The sequence below is a fragment of the Mixophyes fleayi genome, chromosome 6 (genome assembly GCF_038048845.1).
Source record: "Mixophyes fleayi isolate aMixFle1 chromosome 6, aMixFle1.hap1, whole genome shotgun sequence".
Lineage (NCBI taxonomy): Eukaryota > Metazoa > Chordata > Amphibia > Anura > Limnodynastidae > Mixophyes > Mixophyes fleayi.
In genome coordinates this window covers 226,838,303-226,865,564 of record NC_134407.1, presented here as the reverse complement: position 1 = coordinate 226,865,564, position 27,262 = coordinate 226,838,303, and the positions used below count along the sequence as shown (strand labels likewise).

The window sequence follows — 27,262 nt, the reverse complement described above, 5'->3', positions numbered from 1 at the left end:
ACATAATATTCTAGTGTTGTTTGTATAACAATAAATATACTGTTGTATTTTTATAACTGCATTTGCCTGAGTGACCATACGAATCTTAGACGGTACTGGGTAGACTTCCCTGGCATAGGAAGGCACCCGTGGGTGGCCAGCCAGCGTGAAGTGGGTAGCATTGGGCCAGATAAACCCGTTATCTTCACACATTGTCTCCAAAGTCTTCAGCTTTTGGAGGAATGAATCCTTCAAGGCCTCTTTTTGTCTTTTCATATAAGCACCAAGTTGTATAAGTTTTCCCTAGATGACACATTCATAAGCCTCCCATAAAGATACTTTAGAAATCCCTGGTAAATTTAGTTCTATATAGTCTACTAAGGCAGCTTCCAGTGGCGTTTTATATCAGGAGACCTGATTCTTCAGGCATATGGTTTATGACGTGAGTGGGACAGGTAAAGCATTATGTGGACGGATAGACCATGTAGTCTGGCCTATTGTGGTATCATGAATAAAGTGTAAGTGTCTGTGGGACAAGAGTAAAAAATCCAATTCTAGTATAGAGCTTGTGTGGGTGTGAGGAAAGTGCAGGTAGACGATATTATCAGTCCCACAATCTTCACAGCAGTTGGGATATAGTACATAGCTCACATAATGTTGTTTTTCTATCTCTGATATATTCCTGAGACTTTGGTGATTGCAGCCTTTGCTGTATGTTTAGGTGTAATTACATTATACAATGAGGGGGTGGCTCGTGGACTAAGTAGACAAGTAGGGTTTCATTTACAAATCCCTGTCCTACCTGTACCTGTTTCCTATATTCACTCTCTAGTAGAGGGTATATAACGCTTCCCTCACCTGCCACCTTCAGTGTCCGGCCAGCTCCCACTCCCACGTCATCTTGCCGATTGTGCGACTCTGTAAAGCAGGTGATTCATCTGTGTGGGCGGCCGTAGACTGGGATACAGAACATGGGCCAACTGAAGATAGCAGGAGAGGTAAGTGCTGAATACACTGCACTCTCCTGTATATAGGAAACAGTTACATATAGGATCGGTAGTTATACATTGGACGGCTGCGTTATTTGCACACTTATAATAACAAGAACAAATAGGTGGATTATTCATTTACCCTATTATTGATTTATCTCTCCATACACAGGATTACACAGTAGTGAAGAAGACTTCGGGGGAGAGTGAGACACCCAGTAACCATCCCTGTGTGTCAGGAATATTCACAGACAGTCCCATCACTGTGCCTCCTCCTCGCTCTCTAATACATGAGAGGAACAATGACCAGAAGATCCTGGAACTGACCAACAAGATCATTCAGCTGCTGACTGGAGAGGTGACTGCTGGGAATGAGACATTATACAGTAACACCAGGGGATGTGTCTGGGTGATGACTGTATCATTGTGTGTGTCAGGTTCCTATAAGGTGTCAGGATGTCACTGTCTATTTCTCCATGGAAGAGTGGGAGTATTTAGAAGGACATAAGGGTCTGTACAAGGACATCATGATGGAGAATCACCAGCCCCTCACATCACTGGGTAAGAGGACACTTTATTTATAAGGAAGAGCAGTTATGAGGCCACCTAGATACACATCATCTGATAATCACATATAAACAATGTATTCAGTCACTGTGTGTCTCCTACAGATGGATCCAGTAACAGAAATACCCCAGAGAGATGTCCTCGTCCTCTTTATTCACAGGATTCTACAGAGAAAAATCACAGTATCCCACAGGAGTATCAGGTAGATGGGATTTAGGGTCTCGCTAAATGCAAAATACCAAAGTGACATTTTACTATATGATCTGTAGAGATGCTGTGTGGGTCTAATACACTAATATTCTTTTGTTTAATGCCAATTAAAGATATCAAACTTTAACATGTTTTATATGGTTTTGTGGGTAATTTAGAGTGAAGACCTGACTGATATTAAGGTAGAAAATATAGAGGAAGTAGAAGACACATATGTGAGGGGTGATCAGCAGTGTAAGGAGGAGGAAATCCCTACAGATATCGGCACAGGTGAGTAATAAACACTTAAAACATATTCACCTTGTAGTCACTACAACAATCTCTTTTTCTACACCCTCCTCTGTCAGTACAACTAATGAGGAAAAGTATCTGCTCAGTGGGGGAGTCAGGAGCCATCAGACCCTATTAGACTCCTGCTCTCCTCCTCACATCATATCATTGTGCTACCAGCCCAGAGATCTGACCAGTCTCCTCCCCACACTCTGGTGATTCTCATACATCAGGAGCCATCATCCCCTATTAGACTCCTGCTCTCCTCCTCACATCATATCATTGTGCTACCAGCCCAGAGATCTGACCAGTCTCCTCCCCACACTCTGGTGATTCTCATACATCAGGAGCCATCAGCCCCTATTAGACTCCTGCTCTCCTTCTCACATCATATCATTGTGCTACCAGCCCAGAGATCTGACCAGTCTCCTCCACACACACTCTGGTGAGTGTCATACATCAGGAGCCATCAGACCCTATTAATTTCCTGCTCTCCTCCTCACATCATATCATTGTGCTACCAGCCAAGAGATCTGATTAGTCTCCTCCACACACACTCTGGTGAATCTCATACATCAGGAGCCATCAGACCCTATTAGACTCCTGCTCTCCTCCTCACATCATATCATTGTGCTACCAGCCCAGAGATCTGACCAGTCTCCTCCTCACACTCTGGTGATTCTCATACATCAGGAGCCATCAGCCCCTATTAGACTCCTACTCTCCTCCTCACATCATATCATTGTGCTACCAGCCCAGAGATCTGACCAGTCTCCTCCTCACACTCTGGTGATTCTCATACATCAGGAGGCATCAGCCCCTATTAGACTCCTGCTCTCCTCCTCACATCATATCATTGTACTACCAGCCAAGAGATGTGACCAGTCTCCTCCTCACACTCTGGTGATTCTCATACATCAGGAGGCATCAGCCCTTATTAGACTCCTGCTCTCCTCCTCACATCATATCATTGTGCTACCAACCCAGAGATCTGACTAGTCTCCTCCTCACACTCTCTGGTGATTCTCATACATCAGGAGCCACCAGCCCCTATTAGACTCCTGCTCTCCTCCTCACATCATATCATTGTGCTACCAGCCCAGAGATCTGACCAGTCTCCTCCACACACACTCTGGTGAGTGTCATACATCAGGAGCCATCAGACCCTATTAATTTCCTGCTCTCCTCCTCACATCATATCATTGTGATACCAGCCAAGAGATCTGATTAGTCTCCTCCACACACACTCTGGTGAATCTCATACATCAGGAGCCATCAGACCCTATTAGACTCCTGCTCTCCTCCTCACATCATATCATTGTGCTACCAGCCCAGAGATCTGACCAGTCTCCTCCCCACACTCTCTGGTGATTCTCATACATCAGGAGCCATCAGCCCCTATTAGACTCCTGCTCTCCTCCTCACATCATATCATTGTACTACCAGCCAAGAGATGTGACCAGTCTCCTCCTCACACTCTGGTGATTCTCATACATCAGGAGGCATCAGCCCTTATTAGACTCCTGCTCTCCTCCTCACATCATATCATTGTGCTACCAACCCAGAGATCTGACTAGTCTCCTCCTCACACTCTCTGGTGATTCTCATACATCAGGAGCCACCAGCCCCTATTAGACTCCTGCTCTCCTCCTCACATCATATCATTGTGCTACCAGCCCAGAGATCTGACCATTCTCCTTCCCACACTCTCTGGTGATTCTCATACATCAGGAGCCATCAGCCCCTATTAGACTCCTGCTCTCCTCCTCACATCATATCATTGTGCTACCAGCCCAGAGATCTGACTAGTCTCCTCCCCACACTCTCTGGTGATTCTCATACATCAGGAGCCATCAGCCCCTATTAGACTCCTGCTCTCCTCCTCACATCATATCATTGTGCTACCAGCCCAGAGATCTGACCAGTCTCCTCCTCACACTCTCTGGTGATTCTCATACATCAGGAGCCATCAGCCCCTATTAGACTCCTGCTCTCCTCCTCACATCATATCATTGTGCTACCAGCCCAGAGATCTGACCAGTCTCCTCCCCACACTCTCTGGTGATTCTCATACATCAGGAGCCATCAGCCCCTATTAGACTCCTGCTCTCCTCCTCACATCATATCATTGTGCTACCAGCCCAGAGATCTGACCAGTCTCCTCCTCACACTCTGGTGATTCTCATACATCAGGAGCCACCAGCCCCTATTAGACTCCTGCTCTCCTCCTCACATCATATCATTGTGCTACCAGCCCAGAGATCTGACCAGTCTCCTGCTCACACTCTGGTGATTCTCATACATCAGGAGCCATCAGCCCCTATTAGACTCCTGCTCTCCTCCTCACATCATATCATTGTGCTACCAGCTCAGAGATCTGACCAGTCTCCTCCCCACACTCTGGTGATTCTCATACATCAGGAGCCATCAGCCCCTATTAGACTCCTGCTCTCCTTCTCACATCATATCATTGTGCTACCAGCCCAGAGATCTGACCATTCTCCTCCCCACACTCTGGTGATTCTCATACATCAGGAGCCATCAGACCCTATTAGACTCCTGCTCTCCTCCTCACACCATATCATTGTGCTACCAGCCCAGAGATCTGACCAGTCTCCTCCCCACACTCAATCACTGATTAATTGAATGAGCAACCTTATTCTTCATGATCAACTCTGTGCACTAATAGTAATAATATTTGTATATATGGTTCTCGGTTATAATTTTAAGGTTAATAGATTTAATACAGCTGTTCTGAGACTACAGCGTATTGTTCAGGAATTTTACAAATGGCAAAAGCTGCCTAGAAAAGCGTTCCTGCTGAAAATGATATCGGTGAATTCTTATGAAACTAACTCCAGGGAGCGGAGGCTTTTCGCAAACTGACACCTAGCTGGAACCGGAGAAACCCACATGCTCCTCTGTTTTAAATGCTTCTTTACCAATGTCCTTGACTTTATCTATTGATAGCTCATAGTACTCAGAGGAGAATATCTGGACTTACTTCTGCAAGAAAAATTGAACATTTCTTAAAACTAAAAGTTTCTGCACTTTGACGTGTTCACCATGAGGTTGTGGAGCACGTTTCGTGGGGTTAGGTGGACATGTGGAACTTTTGAAGATGATGTTTCCTCTTTTCATCGGCAGTAGAGGTTGAAATAATTTCCATCCACTCTACTCATTCAAGTTTTGACAGAAACCAGCACTTTGGCTGGATCACTTATAAATAAATTATTGTATACATTTATTATGATTAGTGGTGCAGTGTGCTGCTGTATATCATTGCAAATGTACTAATTCTATACTAGAAATGTATATATTTCTGATGCAGTAGGCATATGTTGGAGGAAATGTGTTTTTGTAAGAAAGGAAGACATTAAATCCTATGCTAATTATGCAAGACATCTTTTATCCTGAATGCACAGGACGGGAGTCGTTAGACATTCATCCTGTGTCTTCGAGAGATTGGAAACTTAACAGCAAGTAATTTAGCAAATCACAAGTTAATGTAAATTTTATTAAGTTTAAGAAGAAACTCCCCAAAGTATTTCACTGGACACCCACTTGTGAGCTGGCATTTCAGTCTTTGAAGGAATCCCTGGTTCGCGTTCCAGTACTGATGGCGCCCAATTATGACAAGGATATTAAACCAGGAGGTAGGGTATGCCTGAATTGAGAGAGAATGTTTGGGCAGTGAAGAAACTTCAAGCTTATTTGTATGGACAACATTCTATATATTGTTCATAAAGAAGAACAAGGAGTCCTGGAAGTGATGATATGGCCCCCACAGAGCCCTGATCTCAACATCATGGAGTCTGTCTGGGATTACATGAAGAGACAGAAGGATTTGAGCAAACCGACGTTGTTTGGAACAACCTCCCTCCCGAGTTCCTTCAAAAACTGTCTGCAAGTGTACCTAGAAAAATTGAAGCAGTTTTGAAGGCAAAGGGTGCTCACACCAAATATTGATTTGATTTAGATTTCTCTTCTGTTCATTCACTTTGCATTTTTGAAAATTGATCAAAATAAACTATTAACACTTCTATTTTTGAAAGAATTCTTACTTTGTACAATTTTTTCCACACCTGCCTAAAACTGCACAGTATCATTGCAAATGTACTGATTTTTGTATTAGAAATGTATTCATTTCTGATGCAGTAGGCAACTGTTGGAGAAAATGTGTTTTTGTAAGAATGGAAGAAAAGAAATCCCATGCTAATTAGGCCTTTTCATTTCTGAATGACCAAGACATCTTGTAGCCTGAATGCACAGTAGGGGGTCCTTAGACTTTCATCCTGTATCTTAGAGAGATAGGAAACCTAACAGCAAACAATTTAGCAAATCACCGATTTATGTAAAATTTGTTAACTTTAAATTGCATTTACATCCAAGTTTAGAGAACATATTACATCCTAATACTAATCTTTGAATGTAATATCTCAGCCTTTGTGGTGCCAGCTAGGAAATGGTGCTGGTTTACTCCCTGCCAACATATGTGTCAGAAACAGTATTTAAAGAGTTTTGTTTGACCATGTAATATATTATACTATCTGTACTTCTGGATGATCACAAGTACCTCCAAATATTGTGTAATGGTTCTTGTAAGGACCCCTTGAGCCAATAAATATCACTGCTTCAAGATATTGCCTGACACCTATTGCCTGCTGTATCCTGTGACCAACAGATAAGAGCTTACACTCATTATTCATTCCCCGGCTGTGTTGAACCTGGCATCTCTCTGTCAATGCTCTTCCCACTACCCAGCAGTCTTGATCCATAGAAAGTGGTCGGGGGGTACCAGCCAGCCCACAGCAAAGAGGCGCTGTAGTAGATATATCAGCTACCCCAGAAGTAAGCGGTTGTAGGCGCCATGAAGGAGCATAGTGGTGGCAGAAATGTTCTCCTACAACTGTTGCTCAATTGGCATTCACATTCGGCGAGTGTCTGGTGGCAAGGTGATAGCAGTAGGTGGGGTCAGAAACAGTATTTAAAGAGTTCTGTTTGACCATGTAAGGTATTATACCATCTCTACTTCTGGATGATCACTAGTATTTTTTTTTTTCTACTTCCTGTTCCTGCTCAGGGCAGACGTGCCCTCTGAGCTCTCCGCTGGAGCCCAGCTTGTTTTCTCATCTGGGCCCCGTTTTATGCCTATGGAGATGCCCTCCGTGCTGCCTGTCTCTGCTGCTAGCCTACCTATCCATGGGTGGTAATTGTGGTGCTCTTGAGTGCTCCGTCCATCGGATGCCATCTACCACAACCCCTGGCTTCAGGCCTATTCTCCGGGCGATCTACTCGCCTCTACTCCGCGGTCTCTGCCTGCTGTCCGTGGCCTGATGACCTCCTGCAGCCCTTTGCTCTGCCGCCGCCGCCTCCCGCTCCAATCTTGACGGTGCTGCCACTCCAGCACACGGTCTGGTCATCCCGACGACGCTGCCTCTCCTGGAAGCGGACTTAGCCTTCTTCCTCCTCAAGCCGTTCCTGCTGCCTCGTGCTCTGATGTCATGCTGCCTCCTGCCTCTCGTCGACCTAGCCCCTGATGCTGCCTCCGGTTTCTGCAACCCCCCCGCCCATCCGGAATCGGCCACGACAGGCCACGACTCGGGCCTGCTCTCCTCCTCTCCATCCACTCCCTGGCCCTGTGTCTCCCTCTCCCTCTGCTGCCGCGGCCTGTCCCCACGGATGCCCAGTGATCCCCCCCCTCCGTCTCTTCTCCTGCCGCATTCCTTTCTCTGGTCCTCATTGTTCTCCCTCCACCCCAAGACTCTCCCTGGACACTTTTACTGGACTTACTCGCATCTGCCTTGGATCCACTGAATCCCTCCCCCCTGGACTTGCCAGCGCTCCTGCTCACCACCCTGAAGGCACCAGCTCCTGAGGACTCCCCTGCTCTGGACTACCAGCAAACCCACGCCAGGATTCTACATCTAGTGTTCCCTGTCCTCCCCGCCTGGTATTGTTCCCCCAGCTTTGCCTACCTGTTTTTGTTTCACCCACTGTCTTTGTCTAGTATTTGCCTAGTATTCTACTCTGTCTTTTTCTTACTGCTTCCTAATTGTTTTGCCTGGAAATTCTACTCACTTTATTTTTATTGCTTTTGTTCTTCTTACTACCTGTCTACTACTTTACTTTTATCACTCTTGCTCATTTTATTACCAGCCTACTGCACTATTGATTTGCACCACTGTTTGCATTATTGCACCATTGTACTGCACTATTGTTTGCACTATTGCACCATTGTACTGCACTACTGTTCTGCACCATTGTTTGCCTATTGTTGTCCACACCTCTGCCTCTTCTCTCGGATCCCTCCCCCTGCTTCTTCCACCTTGGTTCTCTCGCCCCTCCACCACCCCTCATCTCCTGTATATCACCATGCCTCCACGCTCCTGTCCTATTCCCATCCTCTCCCCTCGTCCCCCTCCCCGCCCCTACCTTAATGCTCCCCCTCGCTCCAACCCTGCCTCTCTCCTCCACATCACTCCCCTTCCCTCCCTCCCCTTCTCCTGTGCCCTCTGGAACTCCAGATCTATCCGTAACAAACTGCCGGCTATCCATGACCTCTTCATCTCCAACTCCTTTAACCTCCTTGCTATCACCGAAACCTGGCTCTCCTTTGCTGACACTGCTTCCACTGCCGCTCTCTCCCATGGTGGTCTCTCCTTCACCCACTCCACCAGACCGGACGACCGTCCAGGTGGGGGAGTGGGACTCCTCCTATCCCCTAATTGTTCTTTTCGGGTCATTCCCTCCGAACCTTCCCTCTCCTTCTCCTCCTTCGAAGTCCATTCCATCCGCCTCTACTCCCCCATCCACCTCCGTGTCTCAGTCATATACCGCCCCCCCGGCCCCACTTCCCTCTTTCTTGACAACTTCGCTTCCTGGCTTCCCCACTACCTGTCCTCTGACCTCCCCTCTATCATACTTGGGGACTTTAACATCCCCATTGATCTCCCCTCTGACCCTGCCTCCATCAAACTTCTCGCCCTCTCCTCCTTCCTTGGCCTCACACAGTGGACCTCCTCCCCCACCCACTGCCTTGGTCACTCCCTTGATCTTGTCTTCTCTCATCGATGTGATCTCTCTGACTTCTCCAACTCTTCATTCCCACTCTCTGACCACCACCTACTCTCCTTCAATCTGTCCTCCTCCCCTGCCCCACCCCTCCCTAAATCTATCCTTACTAGGCGCAATCTTGACACCGTTGACTCTACTTCCCTCTCCTCCTCTCTTGAAACCCTACTCTCCCCTCTTCCCTCCCTGGTCTGCCCTGACCAAGTCACCTCTTTCTATAACCACTCTCTCACCACTGCCTTGGACGCCATCGCCCCTGCCACCTCTATCTGCCGACGCCCCTTAACTCCGCAACCCTGGCACTCCAAGCTCACCCGCTTCCTCCAGAAGTGCACTCGTGCTGCTGAACGCCTCTGGAAGAAATCTCGCTCCCTGGCTGACTTCCTTCACTTCAAGTTTATTCTCTCCTCCTACTGCTCCGCCCTATCCCTCGCCAAACAATCCTTCTTTAAGTCCCTCATTTCTTCTCAGTCCTCTAATCCCCGCCGCCTCTTTGCCACCTTCACCTCTCTCCTCACCCCTCCTCCTCCTCCTATCCCACTCTCCCTCTCTGCTACTGATTTTGCATCCTTTTTCTCCTCCAAAATCGAGGCCATTAGACTTGGCATCTCCTCCTCCCCTTCCTCTCCTGCTTCTCTCCTCGCTCCCCCCTCTTCCCACATCCCACCCTGGTGCTCCTTCCGCCCTACTACGGGCGATGAAGTCAACTCCCTCATTCGTTCCTCTCCCCCGTCCACCTGCCACCTGGATCCCATCCCCTCTCACCTTCTCCGATCCCTCTCCCCCACTATCTGTGCCTATTTAGCTCACCTCTTCAACCTGTCTCTCTCCTCTGGCACTGTCCCCTCCTCCTTCAAACATGCCCTTATCACTCCTATTCTAAAAAAACCCAATCTTGATCCCACCTCACTCGCCAACTACCGCCCCATTTCACTTCTCCCCTTTGCCTCTAAACTTCTCGAGCGAATTGTCTGCAACCGCCTCACCTGTCATCTCTCAGACTATTCCCTCCTTGACCCCCTCCAATCTGGTTTCCGCCCCCTCCACTCCACCGAAACCGCACTCACCAACGTTACTAATGATCTCCTCTCTGCTAAATCCAGGGGTCAGTTCTCCCTCCTCATCCTCCTTGACCTATCTGCAGCCTTTGACACCGTTGACCACCCCCTCCTCTTGCAGACCCTTCACTCTCTCGGTCTCTCTGGCTCTGTCCTCACTTGGTTCACCTCTTACCTCGCCAATCGCTCCTTCTCTGTTTCTATCTCTGGATCTTCCTCCCCCCCCTCCACCCTCCCTGTAGGTGTCCCTCAGGGCTCGGTTCTTGGCCCTCTACTCTTCTCACTCTACACTACCTCCCTCGGTGCTCTCATCACCTCATTCGGTCTTCAGTATCACCTATACGCCGATGATATTCAACTTTACATCTCCTCTCCCGATCTTTCCCCCGCCCTCCTCTCTCGTGTATCTGACTGCCTCTCTGCCATCTCCTCTTGGATGTCCTCACGCTTTCTCAAAATTAACATTGCCAAAACCGAACTCATTGTTTTCCCTCCATCTCAGTCCCCATCCCACATGGATCTCTCCATCACTGTCAACAACTCCACTATCTCATCTGTCCTCCAACTCCGCTGCCTGGGAGTCACCCTCGACTCCTCTCTCTCTTTTGCCCCCCACATTCAATCCCTTGCCCAATCCTGTCGCTTCCAACTTCGCAACATTGCCCGCATCCGGCCCTTCCTATCTCATGAAGCATCCAAAACTATTATCCACGCGCTTATCATTTCCCGGCTGGACTACTGTAACCTTCTCCTCACCGGCCTCCCCCGCTCTCGCCTCGCCCCCCTTCGTTCTATACTCAATGCGGCTGCGAGGCTTATCTTCCTTTCTCGCCGCTCCTCTTCTGCCTCCCCTCTCTGCCTTGCCCTACACTGGCTCCCCTTCCCTTACAGAATCCTTTTTAAACTTCTTACCCTCACATACAAGGCTCTCTCCCACTCCACTGCCCCTTACATCTCCAATCTCCTCTCCATCCACACTCCCGCCCGGCCCCTGCGTTCAGCCAATGACCGTCGCCTCTCCTCCACTCTGATCACCTCATCCCACTCCAGAATTCAAGACTTCTCCCGTGCTGCCCCCCTGCACTGGAATGACCTCCCACGGTCCATCCGTTTGTCACCTAACCTGTGCTCCTTCAAACAGGCACTCAAAACTCATCTCTTCCGCATTGCCTACCAGCCTTCCACCTAACCCTCTCTCCATGCTCACTCTCCTCAGTAGAGGGGAGCGCTTGCTCCACTCCTCCGACATCCTCTGTGCCTGTCGTCTGTCTACCCTCCCTATAGGATGTAAGCTCGTATGAGCAGGGACCTCCTACCTCCTGTCTCGCTACCTTCTCTTCTGCTCCAACCTCCACTCACTTGCCTTGCCTGGAGCCTCTGAAGTTTTGGTACTACTCGTTTATTGTATTGTACTGTTATTCCCTGTACTGTCCATTGTTTGTATTGTGTACGGCGCTGCGGAAACCTTGTGGCGCCTTATAAATAAACGATAATAATAATAATAGTACCTCCAACTCGTGTGTAATGTCCATGTAAGGACCCCTTGAGCCAATAAATATCACTGCTTAAAGATTCTGCCTGACACCTATTGCCTGCTGTATCCTGTGACCAACAGATAAGAACTTACACTCTAATTCGTTCCCCGACTGTCCTGTGTTGAACCCAGCATCTCTGTGTCAAAGCCCTGTCCTAGTGGTGGCAGCGAGACTCTGCTACAATTATTGCGAAGGTGGCATTCACAATGGAGGAGTGTCTGGAGGCGGTGACACCAGTAGGAGTGGTCAGTAACAGTTGGTTACTGATGGTAAGAAAGAAACCCAGATAAACCGTGCGGGAAGAACTTCCCTTCATCTTTCTTCCCCCAACAGACCGGGTGACGAAGTATAGCACCTACGGTCACAGGCACAAATAGCACAATATTATGGTGTGATGGTTCCCAATCCCTATGGATCTTGACAGCTTGGACACTTCCTCCTGAGCATCTTTAAACCCCTATAAAACTAGTTGGCCCTGATTATAACTCCTCAGTTTGAATTTCTTCTTTTTAGAGAAACAAGTTTGGTCATCTCCAAAGCACATACTCTAATCAACCTTGATTTGTTGAGGGGAATATTGCTTCCTACTCATGCAAAATCCTTTGATCATAGACTGAGCTCTCTTTGAGACAAGTCTAAAAGTTCACAACCTTATCAATAAGATCGTTGCCCTCTGCTCACCCCCTCTCCTTGTGAATCTTAGTAAATGACAGCCATTCAGATACACACTACCCATGCACCGCGGTACCAGACAGGGCTGGCTTCTATCTCACTTGATCTTTATCTTTGTTGATGGAGTGTCTCTATAGCACTTCTCATGATGACTAGAAGAGTGTACCCTGCACAAAGGACTGTAGGCAATTTATTCTCCTAATTATTGGTGTGAAGACTGCACTTCCTAATTGGTTCTCAGAATTCACAGAGGTTTTTTTTTGCAACCAGAAAGCGGCTTTATTGTGTAACGACAGTACACTTTATGCAGATATACAATTCACCACATGGATGCTAATATTCGCACAGCATTAAGAACACGGTCACAAGCGCTTCCGATGACTCTTCCAAGGATCATGGCTATTCGACCTGATGGTTACCCCTCTACCGCAAGGTAGAGCCAGCACAATGCCTTTTTGCTTTCTCCTGCATCCATTGGGACACACCGGGGATACTGTGGTATAGTGTGAGGGAACCACCCTTAGCTCGGATGGTGGTTACATTATGTGGGATTCAACTCACTCAGGCAGACCAGAATAAATCCAAGATAAGGCTTTATTACCACATCACAACACCATAGGAAGTTCACAAAGTACAGTGTAAATGGTTAGTGTGTACCCTTCAGCAGCCTCTTGCAGTCAGCACCCCAAAGTAACAATCTCAGTATCCTTCATATTCTTATCCTCCCGCAGTATTACCGCTATGGTTTAGCTAGACAGTCCTGTGTCACCTAGCCAGGGCTACTGGCTCACACAGACCCTATCCTGGTAGGGTTTTCGTACTTGTCACAGGATGGACATTAACTTATGTTCTTGTGTGAAATTACAATGATTGACAGGCAACAGTTGTAAAAAGGGATAATACAAATGTTTAATATAAAAGAAACATTTGAAAGCGTAGGATACTTAGTTGTGTAATTCATTTTGACTGCTGAATAATGTCTTGATCTGAGGAGCCCCGTTGCTTTGATAGCACTCAGTGAAATCAGGATCATTTGTTGGACACATCTTTCCAGACGATGTTCCAATTGAAGCTACAACTATGTGGCTATCGGCTGCCTATTAAACTTCTGAATCCCAACCCCCTTCTCCCCCCAGACACTAGATAAAACCAGTCCTGGACATATAGAAATGTCCTTGTACTAACAGGGATCATTGTATGAATGTTATCTTAAGAGATCGGAGAGGGCTTGTATAAGTCACACACAATCCTGTTAACCCTTTACATCACAGTACTGATGTCTTGTACACCAGGATCTTCCCAGATGCAGTGAATTCATTGACATACTGCTCTCCTTATTTTCCTGGTTGTCTACTCAGGGAGTATTATCATTTTATTTATAAGGCGCCACAAGATTTCTGCAGCTCTGTACACAATACAAGACAGTAGACCGTACAGGGTAAAACAGAACAATAAACAAGTATTACCAAGACTCCCAGAGCTCCAGGAATAGCAATTATAGTAAGGCTGGAGCAGAAGTAATGGTATAGAGACAGGAGGGAAGAGGGCCCTGCTCATAAGGGCTTACATCCTAAGAGAAGGGAAAATAAACAGGTAGCACAAACGGAGTCAGTCAGGATGAAGGACAGGGAAGAGAGAGATGAAGAGAATGAGTATGGAGAGCGGGTTAGGTCGATGGCTGGTAGCCATTAAGGAAGAGGTGAGTATTAAGTGCCTGTTTGAAGAAGCACAGATAAGGGGACAGAGTGGAACACGGGAGGTCGTTCCAGTGGAGGGGGGCAGCTCGGGAAAAATCTTGGACTCGTGAATGTGCAGAAGTGACCAGGGTGGAGGAAAAGCAACGGTCCTTGGGCGAGCGCAGGGAGTGTGAATGGAGAGAGCGTTGGAAATATATGGGGCAGTAGAGTGGAGAGGGCATTTGTTGTGAGGGTGAGGAGTTTGAAAAGAATTCTGTAGGGCAAGGGAAGCCAGTGTAAGGCAAGACAGATAGAAGAGGCATAAGAAGAGCGGCTTGCAAGGAAGATGAGTCTGGCAGCCACGCTAAGTATAGAACAAAGGGGGGCTAGGTGAGAGCGGGGGAGGCCGGTGAAGAGAAAGTTACAGTAATAAAGACATAAAATGATGGGCGCATGGATAATGGTTTTAGTGGCATCCTGATATAGAAAGGGCCAGATGCGGGCGATGTCTGTAGTTGTAAGCAACAGGATTGGGCAATAGATTGAATATGGGGGGGAAAAAGAGAGGGAGGAGTCAAGGGTGACACCCAAGCAGTGGAGCTGGGGGACAGAAGAGATGGTGGTGCTGTTAGCAGAGAGAGAGAGAGATCAAGGGGGGGTGAGAGTCTAGAAGGAGGGAAGACCATGAGTTCAATTTTAGCAATGTTAATTTTGAGAAAGCGTGACAACATCCAAGAGGATATGGAGGAGAGGCAATCAGATGTAAGAAAGATGAGGGGTGGAGATCAGGAAAAGAGATGCAGAGTTGAATGTCATCAGCGTAAAGGTGATATTGGAGACCAAAGGAAGAGATGAAAGCACCCAAGAAGGTAGTATAAAGCGAGAAGAGTAGAGGGCTGAGAACAGAGCCCTGAGGGACTCCTACAGGGAGGGCAGAGGAAAGGCGAGAATGAGCCAGACGTGGATACAGTAAAGTAGGAGTTAGTAAGGTAAGAGGTGAACCCAGTTAAGTCGGAGCCAGGGATGCCAAGAGAGAGAAGGGTTTGCAGCAGGAGGGGATGTTCCACTGTGTCAAAGACCGCTGATAGGTCTAGGAGGATGAGCAGGGAGAAGTGACCCCTGGATTTAGCCAAGAGGAGACCATTAGTAACTTTGGCCAGATGCGTTTCAGTGGAGTGGAGGGTGCGGAAACCAGATCGGAGAGCATCGAGGAGGGAATTGTTCGTGAGGTGTCTGGTGAGGTGATTGCAGATAATCCGCTAGAGTAGCTTAGAGACATAGGGGAGAAGTGAAATTGGTCAATAGCTAGCAAGTGATGTGGAATCAAGATTGGGTTTTTTTGAGTATAGGAGAGAAAAGGACATGTTTAAAGGGGGAAGGGACAATGCCAGTTGACACTGACAAGTTGAAGAGGTGTGCAAGGTGGGAGCAGACAGTGGGGAGAGGAAACAAAGGAGGTGAGAGGAGATGGGATCCAGGTGGCAAGTAGACTTGGGAGAGGAAAGAATAAGGGAGTGGACTTCTTCACCCGAGGTAGGGCGGAAAGGACACCAGAGTTGATTATTGGAGGAAGGAGTGAAGAGGGTGGCAGAAGAGGGTAGGGAGGAGGTGTTGTCAAGTCTGATGGCCTAACTTTTAGGGTCAAGATGTCCCAATCCTGCTGCTTTCAGCAGGGGTCTATCAGTGGACACTTAAATTATTTAGACAAGAAAAAGGGTGCAACAGTGTATTATGTACCACCAAAAAAGTCGGTGAACTGCGGATGATAATTTTTACACCATTTATTATTAAAAAAAATATATCAAGAATATCATAAAATCCCGTTTAATTCAAAACATGAATGAACCTAAATAAAAATGCTTTCGTAAAATATGGATATATAAGAACTTGTACAGTAAATACATCACATGTATCACATGGCTACTGGATATCTGCAGTGTTGCATGATCTAAAAATAGAATAAACTGAGATCAGATAGCGCTCCCTAGGAGGGGGAAGCGTATATGGGGTGCTGCCAGAAAATCCCTAATTTAAAGGTCAATTGGTTATTTAGAGATCAGGAGCAATTGGGAGGGATTTTTAAACAAAGCGATTGTTATGTGGTTCCTTCAGACTTAATAATTAATATTAAATTTAAATCACTAATTTGTAGATACTGCATTTAAAAAAATGAGGGTGTAATCATACAGCCATATGTGGTTGTGAATATAGACATATACATGTCAAAGAATATTTATGCAGACACTGTGCAATGAGAATATGGTTTGCGTTACTACAGACGTGTATATAACTTGCATACAGCTTAGGTACTGTGCATATAATCCAGCTGGTCTGCCGAACATATAAAAATCACATTGTCCTGTATAATCCCCCCAAATGTTCAAGTCCAAAAGGGTTTGTTTTTTATTTCTGTATAAACAGTGTTCTACTACTGTATCCTTCTACAGATCATCATCATCATGATTTATTTATATAGCGCCAACATATTCCATAGCGCTTTACAATTGGGGACAAACATAGTAAACTAATAAACTGGGTAAAACAGACAAAGAGGTGAGAAGGGCCTGCTCGCAAGCTTACAATCTATGGGACAGTGGGAGTTTGACACCTGAGGTTAAGGCTAAGTCTACATCTCATGCCTAAACTCCCACCGGTCGGCTACCTCTCTTTCTCATCCCTTCTTCCCTTCTCCCCCTTCCTCCCGTCTCTCTGTCTCATCCATGTGTCTGTCTGTCTTCCCCTCCCTTTAGATTGTTCGCTCCTTTGAGCAGGGCTCTCCTACCTCCTGTTTCCATCACTTTTAACTGCGCTCTCCAGCTACTCAGCTCACCTCCTCTCGGTCCCTCTGCCCTCTGTCTCCTCTCGCTTCTCTCCGCTCCCCTCAGTGACTCTCAACCTGTCATCCGTGCCCACCCTCTTGGGCCATAGTTACCTGCCTGTACTCACTTTTCCCCTCCCTCCCTCTCTTTCATGCTGTGCCTGAGCCCCCAGAGTTATAGTGCTTACTGTTACTTGTACTGTGCTGTTTCACCTTGTACTGTGCCATTGTTTGTCCTTGTACGGCGCTACGGATACTTTGTGGCGCCCTATAAATAAAAATTAATAATAATAATAATAATAATACATTTTGCATTTCGGCCCAGCCAGGCTGCAAAGGTAAACGTGACTCATAGGCTAAATAATCCTGTCACACAACGATGTTGGTCAGGGGGTAGTTGTCTTGTGTGAAATTGTGTAATGGGTGGTAATAGGCTAAGGTAGTGAGGTTAAGAGGGTGGTTGAGGAATATTATAAGCTTGTCTGAAGAGGTAGGCTATCAGAGAACGCCTGAAAGTTTGTAGACCAGAGGAGAGTCTTATAGTGCGAGGGAGAGAATTCCATAAAGTGGGTGCAGCCCGAAAAAAAAGTCCTGTAACCGGGAATGGGAGGATGTAATGAGGGTGGATGAGAGACGCAGATCTTGAGCAGAATGGAGTTGCCGAGTTGGGAGATATTTTTAGACAAGAAAGGAGATGTACATTGGTGCAGCTTTGTTGATGGCCTTGTAGGTTAGTAAAAGTATTTTATATTGGATTCGGTACAAAACAGGCAGTCAGTGTAGAGACTGACAGAGTGACTCAACAGAGGAATAACAATTTGCAAGGAAAATCAGTCTTGCCGCAGTGTGCAAAATAGATTGTAGGGGTTTGAGTTTGCTTTGGGGAAGACCAGTAAGGAGGGAATTGCAATAGTCGATGCGGGAGATGATAAGTGCATGAATTAAGGTTTTTGCAGTGTCTTGCGTGAGATATGTGCGAATTCTGGAAATGTTCTTTAGATGTATGTAGCAGGATTTAGATATAGAGTCAATGTGGGGAACAAAGGATAGGTGTGAGTCAAGGATTACACCTAGACAGCGAGCTTGTGGGGTGGGATTTATGGTCATGTTATCAACAGAGATAGAAATGTCAGGTATGCTCTTGTTGGTGGGTGAGAATATTATTAACTCTGTTTTAGAAAGATTAAGTTTGAGTTGGCGAGAGGACATCCAAGATGATATAGCAGAAAGACAGTCAGTTACACGGGACAACACAGATGTCGAGATATCAGGAGAGGATAGATAAATTTGGGTATCATCCGCATAGAGATGATACTGAAATCCAAAGGAACTTATTAGATTTCCAAAAGAAGCGGTATAGATGGAGAACAGCAGAGAACCTAGGACTGAGCCTTGTGGTACTCCAACTGATAAAGGAAGCGGAGCAGAGGTGGCTCCAGAGAAATTAACAGTGAAAGAGCGATTAGAAAGGTAGTATGAGAACCAGGATAGAACAGTGTCTTGAAGCCCTAGGGCAGTGATGGGCAAACTACGGCCCGCGGGGCAGATCCGGCCCACTTAGAGGTTCTATCCGGCCCGCCAATATTTTAAAAAATGTCATTAAAATATGCATAAAATTATTAGGGCCGACCCTGTTTGTCAGAACCTTCATTTTTACGCCTTCCCAGCTATTTCCTCCATTACACTTCATCCTTCTTCCTAAAAGGACACTTCGTATGTCAATCACTGAAACACCTGCCCGCCCCCTAATGGCTGAAAGTCATGTGAGAAGAGATGGGATGGGCCATATACTAAGGCGGATTTCGATTGGCTGCTGTGTTGTCAGTTTGTTGCTCACCAGATAGACGGATCTGCAACAACCTGCTGAAATAAGTGCTGTGTCTGTACGATCGCTGCACTTATAGAGGTAACACTGCTATATAACACCCTCCCGTCCCATTAAAAAAAAAATTATTATATATTTCGATATTTGAGTTTTTTAATAAATTATATTGGCCCGCCTAAAGTTTTTCTTTTTTATTTGGCCCGCTCCTGAAAAAGTTTGCCCATCACTGCCCTAGGGATTGCAGCGTTTGTATGAGAAGAGAGTGGTCAACAGTGTCAAATGCAGCTAAGAGATCCAGGATAATTAGGAGAGAGTAATGGCGTTTAGTTTTAGCAGTGATCAGATCATTGACAACCTTAGTCAACGCAGTCTCTGTGGAGTGTTGAGAACAAAAGCCAGACTGAAGAGGATCCAACAGGTTGTTTGCGGAAGGAAAGCGTGTGAGGCGAGTGTAGGCAAGTCTCTCTAGAAGCTTGGAGGGGCACGGGAGCTGAGAGATGGGACGGTAATTTAAGAGAGAGTTTGGGTCGGAATCTTGTTTTTTTTAGAATAGGAGTAATCACTGCATGCTTGTATAGTGATGGATAGATGCGAGTAGAGAGTGAGAGATTACAGATTTTAGTTAGAGGTGAAATGATCACAGGAGACAGGGATCTACCAATTTGTGAGGGAATAGGATCAAGAGGACAGGAGGTAGAGTAGGAAGATAAGAAGAGAGAAGAAATTTCCTCTTTATTTGTGGGGTCAAATGAAGAGAGGGTGTCAGAGGGTAGTGGGAAGGAATTAAGCTGATTGCTTGTTGAGGAAGAGGATACCATTTCTAGTCTGATCTTATCAATCTTGTCCTTGAAGTAGGAAGTAAGATCCTGGGTATTGATAGTAGATGGGGGGTTCGGGGTGGGAGGATTGAGAAGAGATTTAAATTTATTGAAAAGGCATTTGGGGTTAGAAGCCTGAGCATAGATAAGAGATTGGAAGTAAGTTTGTTTTGCAGTGTCTAGCAGTCACCCCGGCTAATGGTCTCTACATCCAGAGGTGTCTCACGAGTGGGTCAACAACACGTCCGACATTATGTCGTCTCGGTTGAGCCACAAGATCGAGCTCTTCTGCTCCAGCGCGGGTTCCTTGGGCAGTCTTGGTAGACACTATGTCTGTTCGCTGGCGGTTCCACCTGGTTTACATGTTCTCTCCAGTAGCAATGATTCCAAGTGTCGTGAAGAATGTGAAGAGAGAAGGCGTTCCAGTCATTCTGGTGGCGCGGGATTGGCTTTAGAAGGCCTGGTACACATACTTTCTCTCAAAGGCGGTGGGTCAAGAGGGGCTGACCAGCCTATAAGGTGCCTATTGTTCAGTGGATTACAGCTGTAATTCATCAGGCTTATGGTGGGGCAGGGCAGCCTGTTCCAGAAAATCTTTGGCTCACTCCACCAGGTCGGTGTGTGCTTCCTGGATGGCCTCGACTGAACGGGTGGCTATCTGTTACTCTGTTTACACTTTTACTCTCTTCTACAGGTACCATGTGTTTGCATCCAGTGATGCCAGTTTTGGTAGAAAGGTTCTTCACGCTGTTTCTCTGAGTGTTCCCATCCATGATGGAGGCTTTTGGGATGTCCCCAATTTTCCTGGTGTCCCCCAATGGATGCAATAAAATCCATTTCTCTTAGTCTATTGGAGGACACCGGGTTCCCACCCTTTGCGCTCTGGTTTCTATTTTTTTGTGACGTGTTTTATGTTCGAGAGAATGTTGTAGTTTTCCTCTTTCTGTTTGTCAAAATCTCACAGAAAAGGAGACAAATATAGAGAGAAACAAACATAAACTGAGGCCTAATAGGAGAGGGGTAGAGCGGGGGAGGACCTAGGGGTAAATGTTAAGTTGTTAAAGTGCCCACACGCCTGGATCCCCTACACTATACCCCAATGTACCTGGTGTCCTCAAATGGACTAAGAGAAATGGATTTCACGTAAGTATAAAATCCTATTTTTGGCAGATATGCAAAGTCACAAAGCAACAGGGTCCTATCAGATCACTGTCAGTACACGGAAGCTCGGTTCCTAGTCACCAACCAATGAACATACCTCCAATGTCCCAAACACAGGTTATATTCCCTGGGGCTAAAGGAGAGCGAACTGGGGGTGCTAGTCAGGCTATGATAGGGTGATAAGACCTATTCCTCAGTGTCCTCCCCCGACGGTTGGAGGACAGTTGATTCCCTATGAAGAAGGTTCTCATGAGTCTGGTGGAACAATTGCATTGTTAGCTAAACATGATAAGCTTGATAACATTATACATGCGTACGCTAGCCATTTAACCCAGATGCCTCTTCCTCTTCTATCTCTAACGTACTAACAACCCACCTGGCGACATTTAAGAATAATCTGTCCAGATTATATAACAACTTCACTATTAACATAAATACGCAAGGCATGCAATAACATATGTTAACCATAAGCACAAGAACAGCAAATTATCAATTCTGTAAGGCAGCGAGAAGGTAAAAGATGGGAATATAGATAGATCGCGAGTGTTACTGTGGGTTCATTGCAAAAGCCCAACAACTGTATAGTGTGGTAATTACGTGATTACAGGGAAAGTAGAATTGGATACAAATTAAGTTTACTTAACAAATTGGTAAGAACCAATAATTGCACACCTACAGGTGGATGTTGGTTCTAAGGATTTCACAGAGATCATGGGTTTTATCATGAAATCATGAAATGAAATATTAAATCAAAACAGTTACAAATGTGCCCTTTAGTTGGCTGTAGAGACACACAAGAATAGCATTTATTATGATGTCATTCTTAGTAATAGGTCAGGGGGCCCTTCTATTAATTTTCCAGCTATATCTATCCCCAACCTCATGCACGAATTGTACGTTTTTCTAAAACTCACTAACATTAAAATTCAAATGTCGAGCTTTTTACTCGCCCAGCTTCTCCAGTTTCTGAATGTCCTCTTTTTACTTCATTTGGTCCAAGCAGTCAGTGAAATACTTGGGTTTGTATATATCATGTGACTGCTGGGGGGACTCTTTCAAATAAACAATGGTGTGAGATGTCCTTAGTAGTACACAATGCCTCCGTCAGTAGTAAGGTGGAGGAGGCCGGGTACAAGCTTCTATCCAGATGGTTCTGTATTCCTATGATATTGTGTCCCTCTGGTGCCCAGGGATGTGGAAAAATACATAGTTTCATATCGTTTGGGGATGTCCTAAAATTAAACACTATTGGTAGAACTTTATCTCTGTATTTACTGGTGTTCACAATTCCCATTGATGCAGCCGGTTTATTGCTGTAATATAATAACTTTAAGGTAGGGACATATCAGAGATGCTCCTTATGTACTTAGTAAATGTAGCGTAGGGAGTCATTCTTGATTTCCCGATCAAGCTATGGGTTGCTTAGTTTACCATAACCAGTCCGATGGAAGAAATTATACAGTTACATACTGGCCACTGTTTCCGAAGCATTATTGCCATTGTCATGCATACTCCTATGTGTCTCCTTTGGGGTGCACATTTTTAGTTGGTCCTTTTTTGTTCTGGGGTTTGAACTGTGGTCTCCTTGTTTACAGACAGTAACCTTACAGATCAGTTGCTGCATCTAGGATTTTCTGCCCTTTTGTTTCTCCGAGTCTGTTGTGTAATCTGATTACTTCATTGGCTACCACTTGTCTCTGTGGCCAGTCAAAGAAGTTGTTTGCTTAATTTATCCTCTCAGTAGCACACAGTCCTTGACGAAGCGCCTGTTTTTCTTGCTGGACAAAAGATCTACATTTTTTCTTCTGATTTCTGGTATTTGATTGCCTAGTTCCCCCTGACTACAGAAGATACCCAATTACCTTGACCTTAGGGTTTTCTTGTCATCACATAATTGATCTTTTGTCTCATACCTGTATTTGACTTCTATTTTGAATCTGTTTTGTGCTTTGTCGGTGATTAGCAGCTTCCATGGGGGGACTCCTTTTCAGCTCCCACATTTTGGAGCCAAACACACCTATACCATTCTCCAGGAGGAAGAACAGAGAGGCCACATCATAGGCCCTTAAATTGACTGCTAAAGACTAGAAATAATGTACACAATTATATGGTTCACATTGGGGTAAGATACCCCAGTCTTGAGACCTAAATGCAAGACTTGTTTACATTGTTACGCCTTTAGTTAAGAAGAAATAAGATGGTGGCCGGAGCACTGACTGGCTTCTAATCTTTTTTGTTTCTTTTCTTTCTCTTTTACCGAATGATGTTCCCCAGTGATCTGCCTATACATAGAATACCAGACACCGTGATGTCCTCTTCAGACATGTTATTACAGTGCTGTGATCATGGTTGTATCCTTTGTCTCTCTACTAAATCATTATGAAAAAAACAAATTATTCCTACATAAACATTTTACAACACACTGTACTTTTATCACTTTATTACATTTACAGAGACATTTATATAAACAGCACCTGATGGTCTGAACGGGCAGGTATCACAAAGTCCCATAAAGATACACAATTCTGCTATAAGTTTCTAGAACACGTACAAGTGTTATTATAAATATTATGTATGTGCTGTTACATGTGCAGCTTTTCTGTCTTTCATGGATATTGCGCATCTCTTCTGCCAACCTGGAGGGAGTAGTATTTATTTCACATGCTTTATTATTATTATTTCTAAGGCGTCACAAAGGGTCCGCAGTACTGTAAAGAGAGCATGCGGCAAAACAATACCACAGATTACAGAACATTATGCAATACGAAATATTCTACAATTACAGACAGCTATGAGGTACAACAGGGTACAAGATATCTTGATGAAGCAAGCAGAAAAGGGAAGAGAAGAAGTGTGGGGCGGTGTAGAAGCGAGGGGAGTTGAGCCTGTGCCAAGGAGCATAGTCACAGCAAACAGGCCCAGAGCCGCTTATTGGAGGTTGGGAGACCAGGGAGGCATGGAGTCCAGGTGCTGAGAGCTCATGGAGGCGGTGCAGCACATATAAGTGCTGGTGGAGTGGATAGACATGAGAGAAAGACAGAATGGATAAGTGCTCTGCTCATTAGAGCTTATGATCTAAAGGGGAACGGTATACAACAGCAAAGATGAAGCTGGATGGGTCAGTAGAAAGAGTGGTGGAAAGGAAGGGGTTTGGAGGATGGCTGGTAGGCTTTTATGGAAATGTGAGTCATTTTAGGCTGCGTTTGAAGCCGTAGAGACTGGCATGTCTGATTGGGTATGGAGTGAGTTTCAGAGGAGGGGAGCAGCTCAGAAGAAATCGGGATGCAGCAGTGAGAAGAGCTTACATTTTGTACGTAAATAATGGTCTAGTATTTTAAACCAGTTTAGTTTGTAATATCAAAAGAGTGTGTGTCTAAAATAAACATGTAAACACTGCTATAAATATAGGGCAATTTAAAATGTCAGTCAATGAGGTCTAAATTGTACCGTAAAACATCTTGCACGTACTAGTTCGCTGGTAATTTGGCCACCTCGCAGCATAGTCTTCATAAGAATATTAAACTTGTTCCGGGTAAACATTCATATCTCCATTTACTTATTTCATTCCCAGCAGATGGACGGAAAAGCAGGAATATCTCGCAGGAACATCTCATATCATTTCCAGATGGTGAAATAGAAGATAATGAAATCACACGAGATTCTCCAGGAGAAAACCCTATTACCCCAGTTATACATCCCGTACTTCACACTGCAGATATATCATCTGATCCTGCTCATCATGAGGAATGTTCTCTTGATAGCTCATATATTGGTACAGATACTACAGCTCTTAGTGTAGATAAGATATTTCCCAGTTCTATAGATGCCAAATGTTTTCCAAAGAACAAAACGTTCATTACTCATTGGCCAAAAAATGCCAGTGAGAAACCATTTCCATGTTCTGAGTGTGGAAAATATTTTAGAGACAAATCAACTCTAGTTACACATCAGAGAATTCACACAGGCGAGAAACCATTTTCATGTTCTGAGTGTGGGAAAGGTTTCACACAGAAATCAGTTCTTTTTACACATCAGAAAATTCACACAGGTGAGAAACCATTTTCATGTTCTGATTGTGGAAAGTGCTTTGTATGGAAATTAGCTTATGTTAGACACCAGAGAATTCACACAGGTGAGAAACCATTTTCATGTTCTGAGTGTGGGAAATGCTTTGCATGGAAGTTACCTCTTGTTAGACATCAGAGAATTCACACAGGTGAGAAACCATTTTCATGTTCTGTGTGTGAGAAATGTTTTACAAAAAAGTCAACTCTTGTTAAACATGAAAGACTTCACACTGGTGAGAAACCATTTTTATGTTCTGATTGTGGGAAATGTTTTACACAGAAATCAGATCTTGTTAAACATCAGAATATTCACACAGGTGCGAAGCCATTTCCATGTTCTGAGTGTGGGAAATGTTTTACACAGAAATCAAATCTTGTTAGACATCAAAGAAATCACACAGGTGAGAAACCATATTCATGTTCTGATTGTGGGAAATGTTTTACACATAAGACAACACTTGTAGTACATCAGAGATGTCATATAGGTGAGAAGCCATTTTCATGTCCTGAGTGTGGGAAATGTTTTACACAGAAATCAAATCTTGTTAGACATCAGAGAAATCACACAGGTGAGAAACCATTTTCGTGTTCTGATTGTGGGAAATGTTTTACACAGAAATCAACTTTTGTTAGACATCATAGAAATCACACAGGTGAGAAACTATTTTCATGCTGAGCGTGGGAAGTGCTTTGCACAAAAATCACCATCGGAGAATTCGCAGAGGAGAAAAACAATTTACATGAGCTCATATACGTGAAACAAAATTGCAGCTGTACTTGTAATACTGATGTATTTCATGAATTGATCATCTTTACTCTACATAAGCTTAAATCTCATTCTTAAAGAGCACAATCTTTTTTTTATAAAATAAGGGGTTAATTTTGAGGTGGACTCATGCACCTTTGGCGTACATATCAAAATACGCAAGCCAGAAGAAGCGTTCTTCTCTCTGTATGTAGAGTCAATGCGGTCAACTGGGAAATGGTAGTACATATGCATGGCCTACCAGTGTGTGTATGTATACTTAAAGAAATTGTACAAATTTTACTTATACCCTTAAGTGATGGTATGTATCCTCCAAGTACCCTCTAAAGTGTTAATAGATAAATTAAAGCTGAAATGATCAATGTCACTCCCAATGTTCTTATATCTAATATCCAGGTGTTGCTGTAAATAAAAATGAAAATGTGTTGTCATATGTAATTGCTGTTGATAACCACTGTTTAACACAACTGAAGAAGAGAGATGATTAAACAGAAATGTTATAGTTCTTTTAGGGGAAAGAATGATGTGTGGGGAATCTTCACTATGGATCCATATACTTTAGAAACAGTTCACAACACAGGATCCTAAACCATTTTGGATAATGTTAATATTTGTACAATATAGAATACTATGATATTCTGGTTGAACTGTTGACTGTAGAATTAGTTTTATTTTCCATATTTGTTAACATGTAGGATTACACTGTTGTGAAGAACAGAAAATGAAACTGTGTTACACCTAGCAGCTATATGTCAGGAAGATTGAGCAGGACCCAGAGTCCCATCACAGTGCCTCCACCTCACTCACTGATACATGAGAGAGACAATGACCAGAAGATCCTGGAACTGACCAACAAGATCATTCAGCTGCTGACGAGAGGTGACTGCTGGAAATGGGGCATTATACAGTAACACCAGGGAATGTGTCTGGGTGATGACTGTATCATTGTATGTGTCAGGTTCTTATAAAGCATCAGGAGGATTGAGCAGGCCCCAGAGCCGCATCACCGTGCCTCCACCTCACTCACTGATACATGAGAGAGACAATGACCAGAAGATCCTGGAACTGACCAACAAGATCATTCAGCTGCTGACTGGAGAGGTGACTCCTGGGAATGGGACATTATACAGTAACACCAGGGGATGTGTCAGTCAGACAGGAGGACAGGCAGGGTTGCAGTAATTACAGATTATATAACAAGCTTGCGGCTTCCTATTGGTCCACCACCAGGTTCCTATAAAATCAAAGCTCTTAACCTGTGAGTCATAACAAGCGACTGTTCTTCTGAGTATGCCTGCTGTCTGTATCCAGAGCACTCACTACTCAATATCTCCCTTTCTTCCTCCTCTCTCACAGGTCCATCAGTGTATAGCACATTAGTTTGATGCACAGTTAAGCAATACAGTATGATTAAAGGTTAAGGCATTCCTCCTTACATCTACACATGTAAAGGAGGAATTTACCCCATGTGCCGACGGAGATCTCACCTACGCTGACATCTATATAACTACAGATCATACACAATCTACATCCACACATGTAAAGGAGGAACCGGCCCCATGTGACGATGGAGATCTCACCTACATGACATCTATATAACTACAGATCATACACAATCTACATCTACACATGTAAAGGAGGAACCGGTCCCACGTGACGATGGAGATCTCACCTACATGACATTTATATAACTACAGATCATACACAATCTACATCTACACATGTAAAGGAGGAACCGGCCCCATGTGACGACGGAGATCTCACCTACATGACATCT

General features: G+C 44.8%; 2 protein-coding genes across 4 annotated transcripts in view; both read left to right on the top strand.

The window, feature by feature from the left end:
- Nucleotides 1-27,262, top strand: part of LOC142160089 (uncharacterized) — a 122,090-nt gene that overhangs the window by 8,379 nt on the left and 86,449 nt on the right. Inside the window, exon 1 of one of the 3 annotated variants that reach the window (XM_075215023.1) lies at nucleotides 26,483-26,586. The exons of the other annotated variants lie outside the window; for them this stretch is intronic. The gene's annotated coding sequence lies outside the window, so the exon portion shown is untranslated. Of the gene's footprint in view, nucleotides 1-26,482; nucleotides 26,587-27,262 lie in introns of those variants that run through there. 3 annotated transcript variants of the gene reach the window in all.
- Nucleotides 1,268-25,916, top strand: LOC142160117 (uncharacterized). The gene is made up of 4 exons (XM_075215079.1): nucleotides 1,268-1,529; nucleotides 1,640-1,737; nucleotides 1,904-2,015; nucleotides 24,224-25,916. The coding sequence occupies exons 1-4, from the start codon at nucleotides 1,445-1,447 to the stop codon at nucleotides 25,393-25,395; spliced, it is 1,467 nt and encodes a 488-aa protein (XP_075071180.1). The 5' UTR covers nucleotides 1,268-1,444; the 3' UTR covers nucleotides 25,396-25,916.